The sequence below is a fragment of the Sciurus carolinensis genome, chromosome 13 (genome assembly GCF_902686445.1).
Source record: "Sciurus carolinensis chromosome 13, mSciCar1.2, whole genome shotgun sequence".
NCBI lineage: Eukaryota > Metazoa > Chordata > Mammalia > Rodentia > Sciuridae > Sciurus > Sciurus carolinensis.
In genome coordinates this window covers 16,528,812-16,547,696 of record NC_062225.1, presented here as the reverse complement: position 1 = coordinate 16,547,696, position 18,885 = coordinate 16,528,812, and the positions used below count along the sequence as shown (strand labels likewise).

Genomic DNA, 18,885 nt, shown 5'->3' with positions numbered 1-18,885 from the left:
TTGCATTGTGTACAAATCAGTTTTTTCTTCACAAAAGCAAAATAAACCCTTCTATTTATTTATTTATTTTGCAGGTTTGGGGGTCAACCCCAGAATGTTAGGCAAATGTTCTACCCTAAGCTAAATCCCCAGTCCTTTTAAAATTTTATTTCAAGACAGGGCCTTGCTAAGTTACCCAAGCTGGCCTCAAACTTGTGATCTCCTGCCCCAGCCTCCAGAGTAGCTAGAATTGTAGGCAAAAATAAACTGCTGAAATTTGATTTTTCAACTTCCTTAAAAATTTCAAAGGTAAGTGATATATAGAGTGCCATCCAGAGGTATAAGAAAATCTTAGGCCTCTTGTTTCCCTCCTGGATTTGTTTTCTGGTTTCTGAGACAATTCTGTTATAAAACAGATTGATATTAATTGGAAATATTTGGGAAATAGAAAAGGACCTACCCCTTCCTTCTCCTAAAGTTATCCACTATACAAATTTTGGCATATACCTTGTCCCACTGTTACTAAGTATATATATTTTTAATTTTTTCCCTATAAATAGGGTTATATTTTTAAAATCAATAATGATATGTTTATCTAATGGACTGTATACAAATGGATTTTGAATCTTAGTTTTCTGTCTTAAAATAACTACCAAGTTCACTTAATAAATTATGGTACATTAGTATAATAGAATGTTACTATATAGCTGTTAAAAGAGTGAAGGAGATCTATATGCATAGTCATTGAACAATCCTTACCAAAATTAAGTGGAAAAAGCAAGGTACACAATAGTGTGGAGGGTGTGTTTTTGATGTGTTTCATGTGTTTTTGAAAGGCCTACGTGTGTTTGCTGTGCATTTGACTTCAGTTTTTCTCTAATTTGACAAACACCAAAATGAACATCCTCAGAGCTAAGTCAATCTACGCAGTGGATTTTCACAGGAAAAAACATGTCATGTTCAGGTCAGGGGGTGTTACAGGCTTTCAAGACTTTGATGATTGATAGGAACTGACAAACTGCCTGCCCTAAATTTACGTTCCTGTTCCCTGCCTACTAGCCGCCATGGTGAGTCACTTTCATATTCATCCATGCTAATTTGACAGGCAGAAAGAACACAGCAGAAAAAAAAGAATTTCTTCATTTAAAATTGTATTTCTTTGATTTTCAGTCAGGCCTAATATTTTAAAATGTGTTTAATGGCAATTTGCTTTTCTTCTTTTGTAAGTTCCTGGATTTTTGCCCCTGGCTTATTTTTCCTTTTAAGTATTTGTCTTTTTTCCCCGCTGTCATTTAAAGTCTCTTGATAGCTAGGATAGGAAGCCTTTATCTCTCTTATAGTCTGCAAATATTTTTCTAGTTTGACTTTTTGTTTTGTGTACATTATTTTTAACATATAGGATTTAGATTTTCTTCAGCCAAATCTTTGTTATCATACCTTATTCAGCACAAGATTAAAATCTATTCATATTTTCTTCTTAGATATTCAAGTTTTTAAAAACATGCCTTTAATCCTTATGGAATTATTTTTGGCATATTTTTTAATGGTTAGCCATTTTCTAACTGATTATTGCTGGTATATGGGAAATCCAAAGATGTTTATGAATTTATTTTAAAATTGGCAACCTTTCTTAAATCTCAAATTCTTATATTGATTTTTAGTTGCTACTCTGTTTTTCTAGGTAAAAAAATATGGGTATATACCCATATTTCCAATATTTATACTTCTTGCTGTATTTTCTTTTATTTCTTTGGCTTTAATGTCTCAAAATGCATTAGATAATGATGTGGCTCTTCAATTTTTCTTAACCAAAATTAATCTGGTGTCTTTTTCTCCTCTGTGTGTGTCCCTCCCACCAGTCCTCCACACTTGGCTCTAGTTGGCACGCTCCCAGGGCTGAGCATCTGCTGGAAGCAAGCCCTGCAAAACACCATCTTGGAGTGAGAACTGACTACCTCACCCACATACAGGGACTTGATTCCCTTGAATGCCTGTTGCATACTTCTGGCTTATGATATAAACTGGAAAAAGAGATACAACCACATGTCATTTAATGACAGGGACATTTCTGAGCAATAAATAAATGTGCCAGTGGGTAATTTCATCATTGTGTGGACATCACAGAGGCCGCTGACACAAATCTAGATGGCAAAGCCTACTCCACACATAAGAGGCATGATACACAGACGAGGCATAGCCCGTTGTTCTGAGGGCCAGCATGACAACCTGAGGTTCAATGAAGCACCAGAGAAATCAGTGCAATCCAGAGATACAGTAAACACAATATGCACGAGGCAGCTGCTGGTGTAACATGGCTTGCTGTTTACAGGAAGTAGGAATACACTCTAAAACAATGGTTAAAAAGTACAGCATAGTAAATACATACATCAGTAACAGTCATTTATTGCCATCAAGTATTATGTGCTGTGCATAATCACATGTGCTGTACTTTCTCTGCAGCTGGTAGTGTAGTTATGTTTACACTCATAGTACCACCAATGTGTGCACACTGTGACAAGTACAAAGTCACCAGGTGGTAGACTTTTTCAGCTCCATTATGATCTCATGGAACCTCTGTCATACACAGTCCATCATTAAGTTAAATGTCATTGTGTGGAGCATGAGTGAGTTCTGAGGTCACAGATCTTCTGGGGAAAGCAGCTGGCAGCAGGGAGTGAAGGCAGGGAGAGTGGGGGTGTGACTGGACCCCCGCACACTCTGCCCTGTCCCCACCCCCCACCCCCAGTGGGAGGTTGAGAAGCGACCAAAGGCCCCATCCTGGCCACTCCTTCTGAGTTCTCTGCAGGGTGTGACCAGCTTGCACCAGATGTTTCTCTCTCACCTTGGATGAACACCCCAAACTGTGCAACCCCACATCTCCCAGGGCAGCAGCATCCCAGATAACCTTGGGAAGGCTGCCGAACACGAGGCCCACTTACTTCTTCAAGGAACAGTACGGAGGCTCTTAGGGAAGGCAGATGGCACCTTCGGATCTAATGGGGGTTCTTCCCCTAGGCTGTCTGGGACCGTCAGCCCCTAGCACATCAAAGTGCCAGTTGGGCCAGCTGGGCTCCTAACAGATGCCCAGGACAGGGCTCAGTGGGGGAAAGTTTAGGCAGACAGCCCTGGGGTGCAGGGTTCCACATTGCTAAAGGAAAAGTTTGTTCCGGGAGAATGACTTGGGGCCGAGACTGCTTCTGTGGTCACCAGGCCTGCCCAGGGCATCCCTGTGGAGGTCTCTGCCCTCCTGTCACTGCCTGTAGCTGTGTTTCTCTCTCCAGGGCTCCTCTGGTCACTTCCCCCTTTGGGTCGCCCTCTCTTCTGGGGCCTTTCTTTCTTTCACCTACAACCTGCCTTTGTCTCTGGGGCTCCTGGCACCTCTGCCAATACCTGAGTATTTCCTTCCTCACCGACAGTCTGTCTCCCAGTCTTGGCTCCCCGAAAGCTCCTCTTCCTTCCTCCTCCCGCCTCTCCCCCTCTCCTTCCATCTGTTTCCACTTTGTACATTTATACTTGGTATTGTCTGATACGCCAAAGAATTTAAGAGGGCTATTCAAAGCTTTATGTACTCACGACTCTAAATAAATGTAGTTGGATTGGGTTATTTTTCTCTTTGTTCTTTGATGAAGCCAGAAACTTAAAACATTTTCTACTTAGCTGAATTTATTTTTATTCAAAATATTTTCATTTCATTAAATAAATAATAGAAGCATGTGTTTTAAAATGCTAACTATATTGTAAAATGCTAAACTTTTCCATTTAGAGATCTTTGCAGCTATGATCAATAGCATCAGAGAGAGAGAGAAACAAGAGGAAAACTGGGTGAAATAGAAATTTGCTTTTTCACATGCCAGAGTCTGAATGGACAATACACCCTTCTTAGAATCCTTTGTTGGCCTCAGTTGTACTAACCAGTCTCTTTTTCCCCTTTTTGGTGTGTGCGTCTACCTGGTGGTCTCCGGAAACCTCAGGATGAAGTTTTGACCGTGATCCGAAGAGTAGATGATAACTGGGCAGAAGGCATGCTGGGAGACAAGATCGGGATCTTCCCCTTGCTGTACGTGGAGGTAAGCTCAACACGCTCACCTCCCGTGTTGCTGTGCGGTCTGACCTGGAGCCCCTTTCTAAGGGAAAACTCTTCCACCAGTACTGAGGTCACAGAGCTGCCACATGGGGCTTCCATGCAGATCGCCCCATGGATGCGCTAAGGATTGACTTGGATAGTTCTGAGGGTTCGTCCCAGGCCTGGCTACGACCTTCTCACCTGGTCAATGAGGACAGAGCCACGCAGCTGCCCCCCTTTTCTCTGACACTTACTCCTAGCACTCATTTTCTGGAGACTCCCAAGTCCTATTGCTCTTATCTCCCAACAGGAGGGGGGGAAGAGTCTGCACCAAGGTAGCATTTCTTTTGACACTGCAAACAGGTCTGAAGGAAACATTGCCGGCCCCTGAGACATCCTTCTCACGCTCGGGACTGTTGGGTTGCTCACGCACCCAAGTCATTCAGCAAAGGTGACCTGAGGCTAATTTGAGACCTCTCAATTTCTTGTCTTCTGGAACCAGGAAAGACTTGGTTTCTAGTGGTAGGAGAGTTGCTTACCACCAGTCTGCAATGGCTGTCGTGTGGGGGAGTTTGCCACCGTGCGTGTGTCCATCATTCATCACGGACATTCGTGACCGGCCACGAGCTTTCATCCTATTGACACTGGGGTCATCCCACAGGAATTATTTCAGCTAATGCAGACTGAGTGCCAAACACTTCTCAGTAGTTCTTACTTTAATCCTCCCAACAACATGGACATCTGAAAACAGTAAGTGCCCCCACTTTACAGATGAGCAGAGGGCCACCAGGTTGGGGTTGGAGCACAGCCACCTGGTTCTAGACCTAGACCTTCTTCTGCTGCCCGCGTGGTCACCCACCAGTGACCTACACTTCACTCAGTGAGAAGCTCCCCTTGCCCACCTGCCCCCCTGGCACACGGGCCTCGAAAGACCATGAAGGATCTGGTGGGGGACACAGTCAGCTTTGTCACCCCCACCAGGTGGTGTGTGAATGCCAGTACGTGTTTGCTAAAAATATCTGCAATTGTCCCCTTGTCTACAGAGTAAAATCCTATTACTTTGGCATTCCAGGCCCTCTGCAGTGTGGTCCTGATCTATTTTTCCAGCCTCATCTCCCCATACTCCTTCCCCTCTTCCCCAGACATTCGGAAGAAAGTTTCTCCCACATTTACCTGGATAAGCGGCCCAGGAGATCGAGACCCTCCTGTGAAACCCTTTGTCTTTACCTACTAACCTCCATGAGAACTTCCGTGGGGATCATGAGTGGCCCTGACCACAACCCACCCTAAACACTGGTGAGACCAAGGGCCAGATGGAGCTTCATGCCACAGTTCATGAGATTTGATTTTACCCCGCCCACCTTCGCCGGGCTGTCCCTGCACACCGGGGCCCCTGACCTCGCTCACAGGCAGACACAACACTACGCGAGTTCCTCCGGGAAACTCAAGGCTGCACAAGCAGATACTAGTTCAGGAGCCTCAGAGTGGCTCTGATCCTCAGCCCGTGATCAGCAGGCTCAGTCTGGGCCAGAGAGACGTTGGCCAGGAGTAGCCCCCGTTCCTGGTTTCTGTGTGTTTGCTGATCTGTGGTCCTGAGAAGAGCCCGGGAGCGAAAGGTGGGAACCACCTCTGCTGTAAGCAGCAGTTCCGAGACGGTGATTCAGGAGGAGTGTCACCTCATGCAGTCTGTCAGGGTGCAGGGCCGTGTTCTGGATCTGGAAGGAAGTAAGAGGAAGATTGTGAGGTTGCTCCGGGGCAGTGGAGTATGCCGGACGCCTGTGGAAAATAGCCGCGTGCCTGCCGCGGGTCTGACCGTGGGGACCTTAGGCTCTCGCTGTTTTCTTGCCTTACTCTGCTGTGTCGCTCACAGAGGCAATAATAATTCAATGACATAAACCAAGTGGGGGACGACAGGATTTTTTCACCTGACTCAAACTCTCTTGACTGGCTCCTTGTTGACCTCAGTTTGTCCCTGTCTCTCCATCGTCCATGCATCTTGCCATTCAGGGGACACAGAGTCTGAGACCTGCCCTCCACAGGCCTCCTGTGCCACCTGCTCCTGCCTGCCTCACTCTCTACCATGGTTACATGCACAGGACTTTGACTTAGCTTCCCTCTGGATGGTCTAATTCCTGTCTGGTCTTTTCATTTTGACCTTTTTTATCTGAAGAGTCCAGAGCAATGACTTGCAAATTTCAGTGAGAGTCAGAGTCATCTGAAAAGCTCTGGTCCCAGCCCTGAGAGTCTGAGGCAGCGGAAGGCCCTGCCCACATGGTGCCCCTGACCAGTGCTTGCGAGGTCCCCCTCACTTTCCCATTGATACCTCCTGGCCCCAAGCCCAGTGGCCTTTCCTCAGTCCTCATCCTTCTGATTCCACATTAAACACACCCTTTTCTCTTGCAACCATGTTCCTTGGCCTCAAGACTTTGAAACATTCCCCTGAAACCCCTGACCCCTTGTCTCATCCTGACTCCTGCCCCTCATGCTACTACATGGGGTGTCCTCTTTGGACCTTCCCTTGAATGCCAGGCCCATCATGTCTTCAGATGCTCTTCAACTGCATCTACTCTGAGAGCACCTTTGGGGGAACATGCTTCCGCTCTCCTCCTGAGAAGCCCCCATGGCCAGCCCCACCCAGGACCCATGGCTGGCACTGTTTCCCGCCAGATTCTACCTGAATATTCCTTTTGTCAGGCATCCTAGTGAGGGAACACTTCCCAGTTGGGCTAGGAACCCTCCCCAGCTGATCTGGACAGTCTCATCCCACTTCTCACGGGTGGGTTAACCCTGGAACTGCGTTCTCCGGGCCCTTGCTGGCTTCACTCCAGGGTGTTCAGAACATGACCGCCTCGAAGAACTGGTCTTAATCTGGAGATGGGCCCAGGGAAGCATCATCCACACTTTTAAAAAGCAAATGTCCTTGTGCATTCTTAAGGTATACAACGTGTTATAAGATACATATACACAGTGAAGTGGTTACTGTAATAGAACAAATGAGCATATCCATCATCCATGTAATTACTCATTTTCCCCTGGGGAAAAAGCAGGTAGTCATGTAGCTAGGCATGTAACTAAAACCTCAAATGTCATACAGTATTATGACCTGTAGCCCTCACGGTGGACCTTAGCTCTTCTGACTTGTTCATCCTGCATAAGATGCGCCTGCTTGTTCTTTGACCTACAGCTGCTCATTCACCCCACCCCTCCCCATTTCCTGGTAACCACTATTTTATTCTCTGTGTCTGCACATTTGACTTTGTTTTTTGTTATTTTTTTTTTTTGTCTTGTGGTGCTGGGGATTGAACCCAGGACCTTGTGCGTGCGAGGCAAACACTCTACCAACTGAGCTACAACCCCAGCCCTTGACTATCTTTTAAAGTCCATGTGTAGGGAGTTCAATGACTACTTTGGCTTATTTCTGGCTTATTTCACTCAGTCTCAGATTTATAGGCTGGGTGCCTGTAGTTCTAACTGCTCCAGAAGCTGAGGCAAGAGGATCACTTCAGCCCCAGAAGTTCAAGACCAGCCTGGGAAACACAATAAGATGCTGTCTCAGAAAAATAACGCTTAAAAATGAAATAATTAAACATTTGAAAATAAAGAAGTTGGGGAGGAAACTTGTCAGATTCCACGTTGCCCCACCAGTGAGACCCTTCTCGGCTAAGGCCAGGGATGCAAGGGGAATGGTGTCTGATTTTGCAGCTGGAAACAAACATATTCATCTGGAGTCACTGGGGGTCCGTGGCGCAACTCCAGGCCTTCTTGTTCCAGTGCAGAGCCAGCCTGTGTGAGGGACTGACCGCAGTTTGGAGTCACGGCCTCACCATTCACTCTCATACTTGCGAGGGATTATTCCCGAGATCGGTGCTCCAGGCCAGTTGGGAAGATGCCTCACCTGTCTTTATGCTTCGGCTTGTGTTTAAGTTTTGTCAACATGTCCTGTTTAGAAAAGAGAGCAAGCAAATTGCAGGTGGTGGGCTAACATGCTGCCCCCTGCGTGTGCACCTGGGGAGAGAGCGTGCGTGGGGCCTCCTCGTTCAGCCAGTTCTGCCTCCATCTTGTTCCAGCTCAGCCACTGCAGGAGCTGAAAGCCACTTTCTTCTGCTTTTTGTCTTTCAAACCCCTCAAAGTGAGAGCAATTTAGAGCTCTATTTGAAGCTATCAGAACTCTCTCTCTGTGGGGAAGCAAAGGCCAGGGTTTGGTTGATCACTGTCTTTTCCAGACGTCTTGTTTTCTGCAATTTTTCCTTCTTAACTCCTGCTCCTGCATCCCCTCAGCATCCGGCAGGGCTCTGCCTGGCTCTCTGGGAAGTGTTCGGATGAGTTTAGAGGCTTCCTAATTGTCACCAACACTGACACTCAGGGCTGGCCCCTCGTCCACGAGGGCCGCCCCTCCTCCCTCACATCCTGTAGGACAGAGAGCGCCTGGAGTCTCGAGGAGAGCCTTCGTCCTCACTTCAACTGGAAACACAGAAATACATCCATCTCCAGGGCCACTGCCAACAGCTGGGAGGTCTTGCTCTTCGTGCCTTAGGTTTCTGTTGGTGGCTTAGCCTCAACTGAAAGAGCAGGTTTCCACTGCTATGGAATACTCTCCACATTGTCCCTTTCAGGCCACCAGGGAGCCACCATTCATTCATTTGTTCATTCATTCATTCATTTATTTCCTGAGCACCTGCTAGGTGCCAGGCCTCAGGGAGGCGGTCGTGGAAAAAAACGTAAGAGAACCGTCTGGCAGCCTGCATTCTGGTGGGAGGAGACAAACAATGAGGCTAAGAAATTTTGGAGGGTATCAAATCTGGGAAAGGGGCATGGGATGGTGGGGAGGAGAGAACCACAGTTTAGTGGGAGTGCTCAGAAACCAGTTGAGGATGGGGACTGTGGGCAAGGTGGTGAGGGTGGAGGGCAGGTTGCAGGCAATGGTGACCCTCTGAGGGGCAGCAGAGGCCAGGGTGACTGCTGCTGGGGGGCAGGGAGGGAGGGTGGTGGAATCAGACAGTAAGGTGCAGATTTTGTGGTCTCCCAGGTCACTGTGAAGACTTCGGTGCTTACTCTGCATTTTGGTCCTTTCCTTTCAAAGCCTCAATCTCCTATCCATGTCCTCATCGTCTCTGAGCCCATCCCCACCTGTGCCTAGGTGAGCTTTGATAGTGTAAATGAATGTAGTGAGAACCTTCTGGATTAAAAGGTTTGGGGCATGGGCATAGGAAGCCCATAGGGTCTTGGGGCCCTGCAGGATGGGCAGATAGTCTCAGAGCAGCCCAGCTTCACAGGCTCCCAACTGGTCTCTGCCCATCTTACCTGTCCATGGTCCACTTTCTGCATCCACAGAACCATCTCTACAAGTTAACTTGGACCGCCTCACTCCTGCTGAAAGTCTCCAGCAGAATCCATTGCTCTTAGAATAAGCAGACTCTTCTGCCAGTCTTCTGCCATGGGCTCCACCCTGCCCGACCCAGCACTACCCAGCCCTACTCACTGCCCAGGTTTGCTGGCATTCCTCTGACCTTGCTCTGTCCCTTTGATAGGCCAGGCCCCTCCCTGTCTTAGGATGGAGGTAGTAGAGCAGAGGACTCCTCAGGCTTCAATCCAGCTGTCACTCACCAGACTCTGGGTGCATCATTTAATATCCCCATCCTTCAGTTTCCTCATCTGTGTGATGGGGTGTTTAAGTCAGCTTCTTTACTGCTCTGACTAAAAGACCTGACCAGACCAACTGTGGAGGAAGAAAAGTTTATTTGGGCTCATGAGTTCAGAGGTCTCAGTCCATAGAAGCTGGCTTTATTCCTCAGGGCTTGAGTAAGGCTGAACTTCATGGCAAAGAGTGCAGCAGAGGGAAGCAGCTCACATGATGATCAGAGAGTAGACAGAGACTCCACTAGCCCCAAAGCCATGCCCCAATGACCCACCTCCTCCTGTAGCACCCTACCCACCGCCAGTTACCACTCAGCTAAACCCACCAGGGAATCAATTTGTTAATTGGGTTAAGGCTCTCATAACCAGGCATTTATCCTCTAAACCTTGCATTGTCTTACACATGAGCTTTTGGGAACACCTCCATCCCAGCCATAACATGGGGTAACAGCTTCACCTACTCAGGGATCTCGTGAGGATTGAATCAGCATCATAGGCAAAGTGCCAGACAATGCCTGGGCCCAGTGTCAGAAATGATCCTTCCTATCACCTCGACATCTCCTTCCCCTCCCTGTGTCACTCTAGAGAGCAGTAAGAAGCCCCCAAGTCTTGTTGCAAACTTGCATGTCAGTGCTAGAGTGTTATTTTTGAGGGTACAATGTGAATCAGAAAAGGAGAACTTCAATCCTTTTAAAAGAAACAATTTGCATTTGTTTTAACATTTCATTCAGTGTGAAGGAAACCAAAGCAACAACTTGGAGAGTGAGTTTCCACAAAGGCTGGGTCAAGGCAGCCCATCTGAAACCCTCTGAACTTGTGGGCATAAATGAGTTCAGTGTGGCTGCAGATGGAGACAGACTTTGGGTCCCCTAGGAAGCCTTCATTTCCCTCTGAGTGAGGTGGCGGGCCTGGGAGGTTTTACCGTAGTAGAAGGACCAGACAATGTCCCCAGCTGCTGCTCAGAAGAGATTGTTGGGGTGAGGCGTGCTAAAGCATGTTGGGGCAGAGCCTGAGCTCCGCACTTCATTGCGGAGAGGCAGGTGAGTGGTCCCCAGAGAGCCACCACACCTGCATCCCAGGGACTGGGTGGGGCCCAAGCCACAGTGAAACCAGGTGTTCAGGTGTAGTGTGACCCTGACTTCAGGAACCAGCGATTGCACCCTAAGCTGATGCAGGCCGAGATCAGGGACAGACGCATAAGCCTAGGAAGTCACATTAATATGTCTGTAAACCTTTTGTATTTACAAGGAGACCTTTACGTAGTCAAAATTCTGCTTGTTCCTCCCTGCCAAATTTACAGCCCAGTTCATTCAGCAAGCAACTTTGGGGGAAATGTATTGGGCCGATGTTGCAGTTTTAGTCGTAGCTATTTATCACACCCCATTCCTGGGTCTAACGGAGGAATGAGACAGGTCTCTGAGAGATGGAAACTGAAGTGTGAGTGTCGTGCTGGATAAATCTCAGAGAATAATGTTGATCAGACTCCAAAGCCAAAGAACTTGCTAGCTCTCGCTCTGTGAGCAGAGACCCTGGGATGCTCCCCCCACGGAGAGGGATACAGCTTTTGCCAATCCCCTGCCTGTATCAGAGCTGGAGACTGGGAAGAGAAAGTGTCCCCAAGGGCTCTCCGCTTCTTCCCCAGTGGCTCCAGGTGGACTGGTGACGTGGATCCACTCACCTGTCAGAGGTCCTCATTGAGCCTGCAGGTGGACTCATTCGGTTTCTGCGATTTGCTTTAAAACACCGCAGGAGAACAGCAGAGGAGGTCAAGCCACAGAACGCTGGCTGGCTGCGCATCTTCTCCCTTTCTGTCTGCTACAACCGCTCGAACATTCTGTGACCAGCAGAGCTTCCCCAACAGTCGGCTAGCTGACGGGGAGGGCGCAAGTGTGCATGCAGGTCTGCAGCTGGTTCTCACCCCGCCGCCTGGGCAGGTCTGCACCTGCCTTCTGCTGCCTCTCAGCTTCCCCTCTATTTCCTAGTTCACGTGGCCTGGTCACCACTTCCCACCTTCTCAGGTCTGGGGCATGATGCTGGGGAGGCTCCCTGACAATTCCTGAGCCTCTGCAGGAGCCCGATTAGGGAGCCTGTGTTCCTTCTCAGCTGGTGACTGTCATCTGTGGCTCAAAACCAAACCAGCCCAGAAGGAGGAAACCTTGCTAGACCTCACTGTGCTCTTCAGACACAGAAAGCAACAGAGGCTTTTATGGCACTCAGGCTCGGTCACATGGAAGGAGCAAGGTGACTGCAGGACCCTGAAGTCTCCCCGGGACCGCAGGCAGCCCCGCCCAATCCACCCTTCTGTTTCATTTTCAATGTTTTTTCTGATTATAGAACATTGTCAAAGTAGGGGAATTCAGAAAAGTGTGAAGAAAAAATTCAAAGCACTCATAATCCTACCAGTAAATATGAACACACACGTAGGAAAAGAACCGATGAAACGTCGGCGTATAGTTCTATTTACTTTGTTCTTTTCTATGTATCAATTTACATATATTGGGGGTTGTACTGTTTTTCTATCTTTCTTTTCTCATTAAATTGTGAGCATTTCTCAATGACACTATTGCAATGGCTTTAGCACGCCTCACGCCAACAATCTTTTCTGAGCACAGTAGTTGGGGATCTTGTCAGGTCCTTGTACTAAGGTAAACCCTCCCAGGCCCGCCACCTCACTCAGAGGGAAATGAAGGCTTCCTAGGGGACCCAGAGTCTGTCTCCATCTGCAGCCACACTGACCTCATTTATGCCCACAAGTCTGCTCCAGCTGCCCTGGCATCCTTATTCCTCCTTAGAGGCTCCAGCCACACTGCTACCACAGGGACTTTGCACATGCAGTGCCTGCCTCTTCCTGCCTCTTCCTCCCTCTTCCTCAGACTGCGGTGGAGCTGGCTCCCTCCCTCGCCTCCCTGTGTAACCTGCAGCCTGCCCCACCCTGACACAGCCTCCCCTCAGTCATTTTCTTCCATATGCTTCTCACCATTCAGCATACTCTGTACAATGAGATACCTGTTTGCTTCTTGTCTGCTTGCCTGAGTTTCCATGAGATTGGGAGATTTGTCTAATTTTTTCCCACCGACGCTCCTGCAGTGCCAAGCAGAACTGCCGGCATTCAGTGTGTGCTTGCTAATCAGACCACTTAGCCTGCTGAATCATTGGCCTCACATGGTTTGTGGGCGGAAGGTCTCTCCTCCCTGCTGGCCAGACCCCTGAACACAGCCCTTCCCATTCTGCCATACTGACTCTCTCTGAGGACCCCCCAAATCCTTCTTCTCCAACTCCAAGGAACTTATAACCCTCTTTTCAGAAGTCGACAGAGGCTTCATGTCCATCCCTGAGCACACACCACAGGTACCTGTGCACATGCGCGTGCACACATACACACACACACGCACGCGCACACACACACACACACCATCATGCGCGTGTCAGCCAGTTCCTGCCTGTGCCTCTCCACTGCCTTGAAAGACTCCTGCCGCTTCAGGCCCCTCTCTGAGAAGGTAGTTGTCTTCCCCATTTCACCTTTCTCAAATACAACATCCCTTCGGTTTGTATTAATGAGTTAGTTACATTATGAATATACTTAAACTCCTATGTGACCATGGGGTGCATCCTCAAGGAAAGCTCTTTCTATGGAAAGCTTCACCGGCCACCTCTTCCCTGGAACACAGCTTAACTGGCAGCAGGTACTCAGCGAGTGGATGCAAGGAAGGTCACGCACTCAGACCCACCGGTCTCCGCCACACCCTCTTCAGTCAGACTGCCTATCTGCTGGCTGATGGTCCCATATTTGCAAAGTGGGATGTTATTTACAGCTCTGGAAAAGGGATGAGGAGTGCTGAGCACAGTCTTTAGGGTATACTCAACAAACGGATCTTACTGTACACACAGGCAAATGTTCATGCATTCACGCATTAAATAGGTATTTATTGAGCACCTACTGTGTGCCTGGTACTAAGCTCTTTAACCATCTATGAAAGGAGACGTTTGGGAGAGGATAAGGCAGGTCTGATTCTCTTAACTGATGATCAGCTCTGATCTTGATTACTCTGTTGATTCAGAGGTTGCCCCAGGATGTCGGGAGTGGACTGGGGGTGGAGAGCGTGAGCACACGCACATGCTTGTCATCTGCAGGCATTTTAAATAATAGAGGATGGTTTAAATTTAAGGGGTGATGAAGTGGTCAAGGCTGCAAGAGCAGAACAATTCAGTGATAATCTGGCTGCTGTTCTGTAAACAATGGCTAAGCATTCACTGACCCTCAGTCTCACAGCCACACGGGGCTGGGGTAAGCTCAGGTCCTCCTCACAGACCTTGGGAGTGGATTTCTGTCACCTGAAGGTCACCCTGCTGCAGATGCACAAATGTTCCATGTCTTGCTAGGTGCACAGCATCTTCCAGTGTGAACAACTCTGTGAGCGCCCCCTTGTGGTCCTTAGCAAGGACCCCCGCCCCAAGCCCTCAGCTAAGAGGGGCCCTGCTCCTGGATACATCAGGGATTCTCTCCCTGGGCAGGGAAGTGCAGTGCGTTTACTTCCAATGGAAGAAATGCCTGTCTTCTTCCCGTCCCCGGACATGGCCTTCAGTCGTTGGGATTGTGACTCACGATGAGAAGTGTGCTTTACACCCCAACCAAGACGCACACACGTGTGCATGGGAAGCTAAACAAACGTTTTGTGAAACTACTTTTATCCTTGTTGCCACATGGGATGCATTCTGATGTTTTCTTTTTTATTCCATTTCAGATCTTTAAAATGCTGGTCAGGACCCAATAAATTCACAGCTTGAAAACCACTGTTCTAAGCCAGAAATCCCCAAAGTGGGGCTTATGAAGCTGGGCAAGCTCCAAATTAGAACATCTATTCAGATGTATTATTTAGAACTTTTTAACTTGTTAGTTTTTAGTTTCTACTTTTTCTGTGTTTATAATATAAATTTATATTTTGTTACTATCACTACATAGTATGTTATAGACCATATTTTATATGCGCATATACATACATGCATACATACATACATATTGTAAGTCATCTTTGTGTCTCTGTGACCAAATTGCCTGAAGACAACAACTTAGAGAAAAATACGTTTATCCTGGCTCATGGTTTCAGTCCGTGGTGGGCTGACTTTATTGCTTTGGGCCCAAGTGAGGCAGAACATCATGACTGAAGGACGTGGCAGAAGGAAGCTGCTCACTCATGGCAGCCAAGAAGCAGAGAGAGGGAGAGGCCACAGGGAAGAGGCACCCTTCCAGGGCACATCCCCAGGGACCCTCCTCCCCCAGCCAGGCCCCACCTGCCTACAGTTACCATCAGTCCATTCAGGCTCTCCCAGTTGAATCATTTCATCTCTGAATATTCCTGCATTGACGCAGGAGCTCGGGGGACAGCTCAGATCCAAACCTCATCGTGTGCCTGTGTGTATTTAGTATGCCAAATAAACATAACCAAAATATATACATTACACGACGGTAGTGTAAATAACATTTGGTATACTAGGAAATATATGTTGGAGGCACATGCTCAAAAACGCTTTGCTGGCCTGGCCCTGGGTACGCATGGGGTGGAGCTGACACCTGTCTCTACCTGAAGTCTGTGGCAACCTCGTTTCTTACGCGACTTCCCTTATTTCTCCTCAGACTCTCTGTATCAGACTGGCACACTCTGAGGTCTCCCTACTGCCCAGCGGAGAGACTTTGCTCAGCTCTGGCTGAGAAACCTCCATTTTTGTCTCTTTTTAAATCTACCTTCAGGCAAGATTATCACAGGGTCTGGAAACTTCCAATAACAGGCCTCTCTAATAAGGCACAAATCAGGCCTTCGTGCTGCTTTGGGGCCTTTTCAGGACTTATATTCATTCTTAGCAAATGAGGAAAGTTTTCTGTTTTCTTGTTTCAATTTGTATCAAGACTCCTCTGGAGTCTTCCTTCCCCTGGGCTGAGAGCAAGACTGATGGACAGGAAAGAAACATCTCTCAGTATCCAGAGGCTGAACTCAAAGAAAATAGACCTCGATACCACCTGGACATGAGGGAGGAAGGGACTTAACCTTGAAGGAGGCCCCAGGGAGGGCTGGGGCTGAGCAAGGACGGACTGACGTTTGTTGCTGGGCAGCCAGACTCTCCAGCCGGCTTTGGTGCTGAGTACGTAGAGATGGTCCTGTGGGTGATTGTTGTTTCCCAGGCTCCCTGTCACAGGGTGGGAGTGGGGTTCACACCGTGGCCCAGGGCTTGCAGACTCACCCCCCTGCCATGCCACAGGGTGTTGCAGAGGGAGCCCCCTAATTCCCAGGAAGCTGGCATCAAGACAGCAGCAGGGCAGTGTGCTGGGTGGATGTCACCGTGATCTGAGTGACATCCGGGGCAGGCGGGCGGTTGAGTAAAGCCATCCCTAGGGTAACTTGGCTCGGCCTACTGCCCTGAGTGTGCCCAGCACCCACAGGTGGGCAAGGCCGACCTTGCGTTTTGAGTGACTTTTAGAACAGCACAGTCCGCCTTTCGTGCTACTGCCTTGTGCCCGACAGGGACGGGAACTTCTTCAGTCTATGGTAACAGGAGACCGTAATGAAAACCATTCTCTCTCCCTCTTGTAATTTTCAGGCATCGTTTCCTCTAACACCTTTGCCTGTTCTTGGTCTTTATATGCGATTACCGTGCAGTGCAGTGCAGACCCACCTTCGACTTCACTGCGGGATCTGTCTTGTCTGAAACTCTGGTTACTTGAACAACCACCTTGGCTCACTGGCCCCTTTGGAGAATGGCCACAGCCTGACCTGTGCACATATAGCCGTCTTGGAATGGGAGCATAGCTGCCCCTGATGGTGGGGTGTGGGGGTCTTGCAGGGTCAGGCCGGCAGCCAGGATGCCTACCATACTTGGATGGGTTAGTTAACCTTTGGATGGGTTAGCTGCCCCCAGGTGGGTCTCTGTCACACTCCTGCACTGCTTCTGGTCTGACTCACCCTTTTGACAATTCATAATTCCAAGGATGGGGCTCTTCTCTAGGCTGGAAGCCACTTTCATGGCAGGTGCACAAGAAGTGTTTCCTGAATGAATGGAAAAATGCCACTTCAGAGTGGTGGCACCTGGTACAAGTTGAGAATCTCTAATCCAAAATGCTTGGGTCTAGAAACATTTTAGATTTCAATGTTTTTGAGATTTTGGAATATTTACATAGATGTTGCTGATTGAGCCTCCATAATCTGAAAATCTGACATCTAAGATGCCCCATAATCAAGACTTCTTATCCAGGGATGCTCAGCCTGTATTACAAATGTCCCAAGTTCAGCATTCACAGTAAATAAAAAATTGGCATTGTTATCAGGCCTGTGAGGAAATAAAAGGAAGGGAGAATAAATGCCCTCCCATCCTGCAACCAGAGCTGGTGTCCTCTGGTGTGAGACTTGGCTGACCTAATTTTCATGTCATCCTTAACAACAAACAACAAAAAGGTTGATATTTAAATACCCACATTTGAATTCCTGAAATGAACCGAAACTCTTCCAATTGCTAAGGGTCTATGTATTTCTCCATGAATGCATTAATTTTTTTAACCTAAAGATGGACCAAGACTGTAAAGACATCCCTTTGCGTAGGTCGTATGTATCCCAAGGGACTCCCATGAGATGCAGCAGAAACGAAGTGAGCAATTGCTCTCATGCCACCTGTGCAGAACAAGTCACCCAAACTCTCTGAGCGTCGGTTCCTCATCTGCAAACTGACTGTGTCATTGTTGCCTCAGGTGGCTGACAAGGGTCAGATGAGCAGCCACGTGATGAAGGTAGATCTCAGATGTACTTGGCTAGGGGTTATCACCAGGTCACCTGCTTCTGACAAACTCAATGGCCCCTAATTTTGGTAGCCTTTCCCTTAAAGACTCTAGGGGAGCAAGCATTGAGAGAGACTCCCTCCCCACTACCCCTGCTGCTGGCTTATCTGGTTAAGAACCAAGCGCTTGCCAGGCATAGTAGTACCCGGCTGCAATCCCAGCAGCTCAGGAAGCTGAGGCAGAGGATCCTGAGTTCAAAGTCAGCCTCAGCAACTTAGCAAGGCCCTCAGCAACTCAGCAAGACCCTGAGGATATGGCTCAGTGGTCGTATGCCCCTGGGATCAATCCTTAGTACCTCCCCCAGAAAAAGAATGAACCGTTTGACCATCAAGAAGCTCTGATCAAGCTGGGCATGGTGGCACACACCTGTAATCCCAGCGACTTGGGAGGCTGAGGTGGGAGGATTGCGAGTTCAAAGCTAACCTCAGCAATTTGGCTTAATGGTTAAGTGCCCCTGGGTTCAATCCCCAGTACCCAAAACAAACAAAGCAAAACAAAACAAAATTCTGATCAAAGTACAGTTCAGTTGCCTTTGCATTGCCCATCTGGGTGGGCAGTGAGCCCCTCCTGAGATTTCTCCTGATGAAAGTTTCTGGCAGGTAAAGGCTACTCTTCATCTGCTCCTATTTGTGATGCTCTGAGGAATAGTGGGCCAGTTATCAGCATGATGACCTAAACTGTATGTAGCCACTGGGTGGGAGCAGCAGATAAAGGCACATGCCAAGCAGGAGGCCCAGCAGCACATGCTGCTGTCCTTGCCATAGGCCACCTTCTAGAAGCTTGCTACTACCAAGGAGGAGCAGCAACATTGCCTCCTGGGAACTTGTAGAAATGCAGGAAGTCGGGCATCATCCCAGATCTACCGAGCCAGAATCAGCATCCTTAAAAGATCCCAGGTACTTTGTGGCACCCTGGAGTAGGAACTGTTTAGGGCAGGGTTTGCTCCCTGCAGCACCCCAGCATCTGCCACTGAGCTGGCATGTGATAAATGCTTAGCACAGCCGTCCCGCAGTGTCCGTGGCCTCATGGACCGACGTCACCAGGGCTCTAGATCAGAGGTCCAGGGAGGCAATTTTTGTGGATACAGTGAATGTTGTCACCCCTCACTATTTGAGGGAGATCAGTCCAAGGACACTCATGGATACCACAATCTGCAGGTGTTCAAGTCCCTCATGTACAGTGTACTGTTTGCGTATAACCTATGCATATCCTCCCGTGTACTTTAAATCACCTACAGACTAGTTATAATAACCAAGACAATATAAATGCTATGTAAATAGTTGTTATACTCTATTATTTAGGGGGAAATGACAAGAAAAAAGTCTGTACATGTTCAGTAGAGACACATATTTTTCTCAATTATATTTAGTCCACACGGAGTTGAATCGAG

At 48.2% G+C, this 18,885-nt stretch overlaps 1 protein-coding gene and 1 non-coding gene across 5 annotated transcripts in view; one reads left to right on the top strand and one right to left on the bottom strand.

Moving 5' to 3' along the window:
- Nucleotides 1-18,885, top strand: part of Sh3rf3 (SH3 domain containing ring finger 3) — a 347,565-nt gene that overhangs the window by 227,543 nt on the left and 101,137 nt on the right. For all 4 annotated transcript variants that reach the window (XR_007104739.1, XM_047523201.1, XM_047523203.1 and 1 more), the window contains exon 3: nucleotides 3,951-4,046. Coding sequence is in view for 3 of the 4 variants with exons in the window: in XM_047523201.1 (XP_047379157.1) it covers nucleotides 3,951-4,046 (96 nt within the window). In the remaining variant the exon portion in view is untranslated. The remainder of the gene's footprint in view (nucleotides 1-3,950; nucleotides 4,047-18,885) is intronic.
- Nucleotides 7,327-7,400, bottom strand: Trnaa-cgc (transfer RNA alanine (anticodon CGC)). Its single transcript has one exon. It is a non-coding gene; the product is annotated as a tRNA-Ala (tRNA).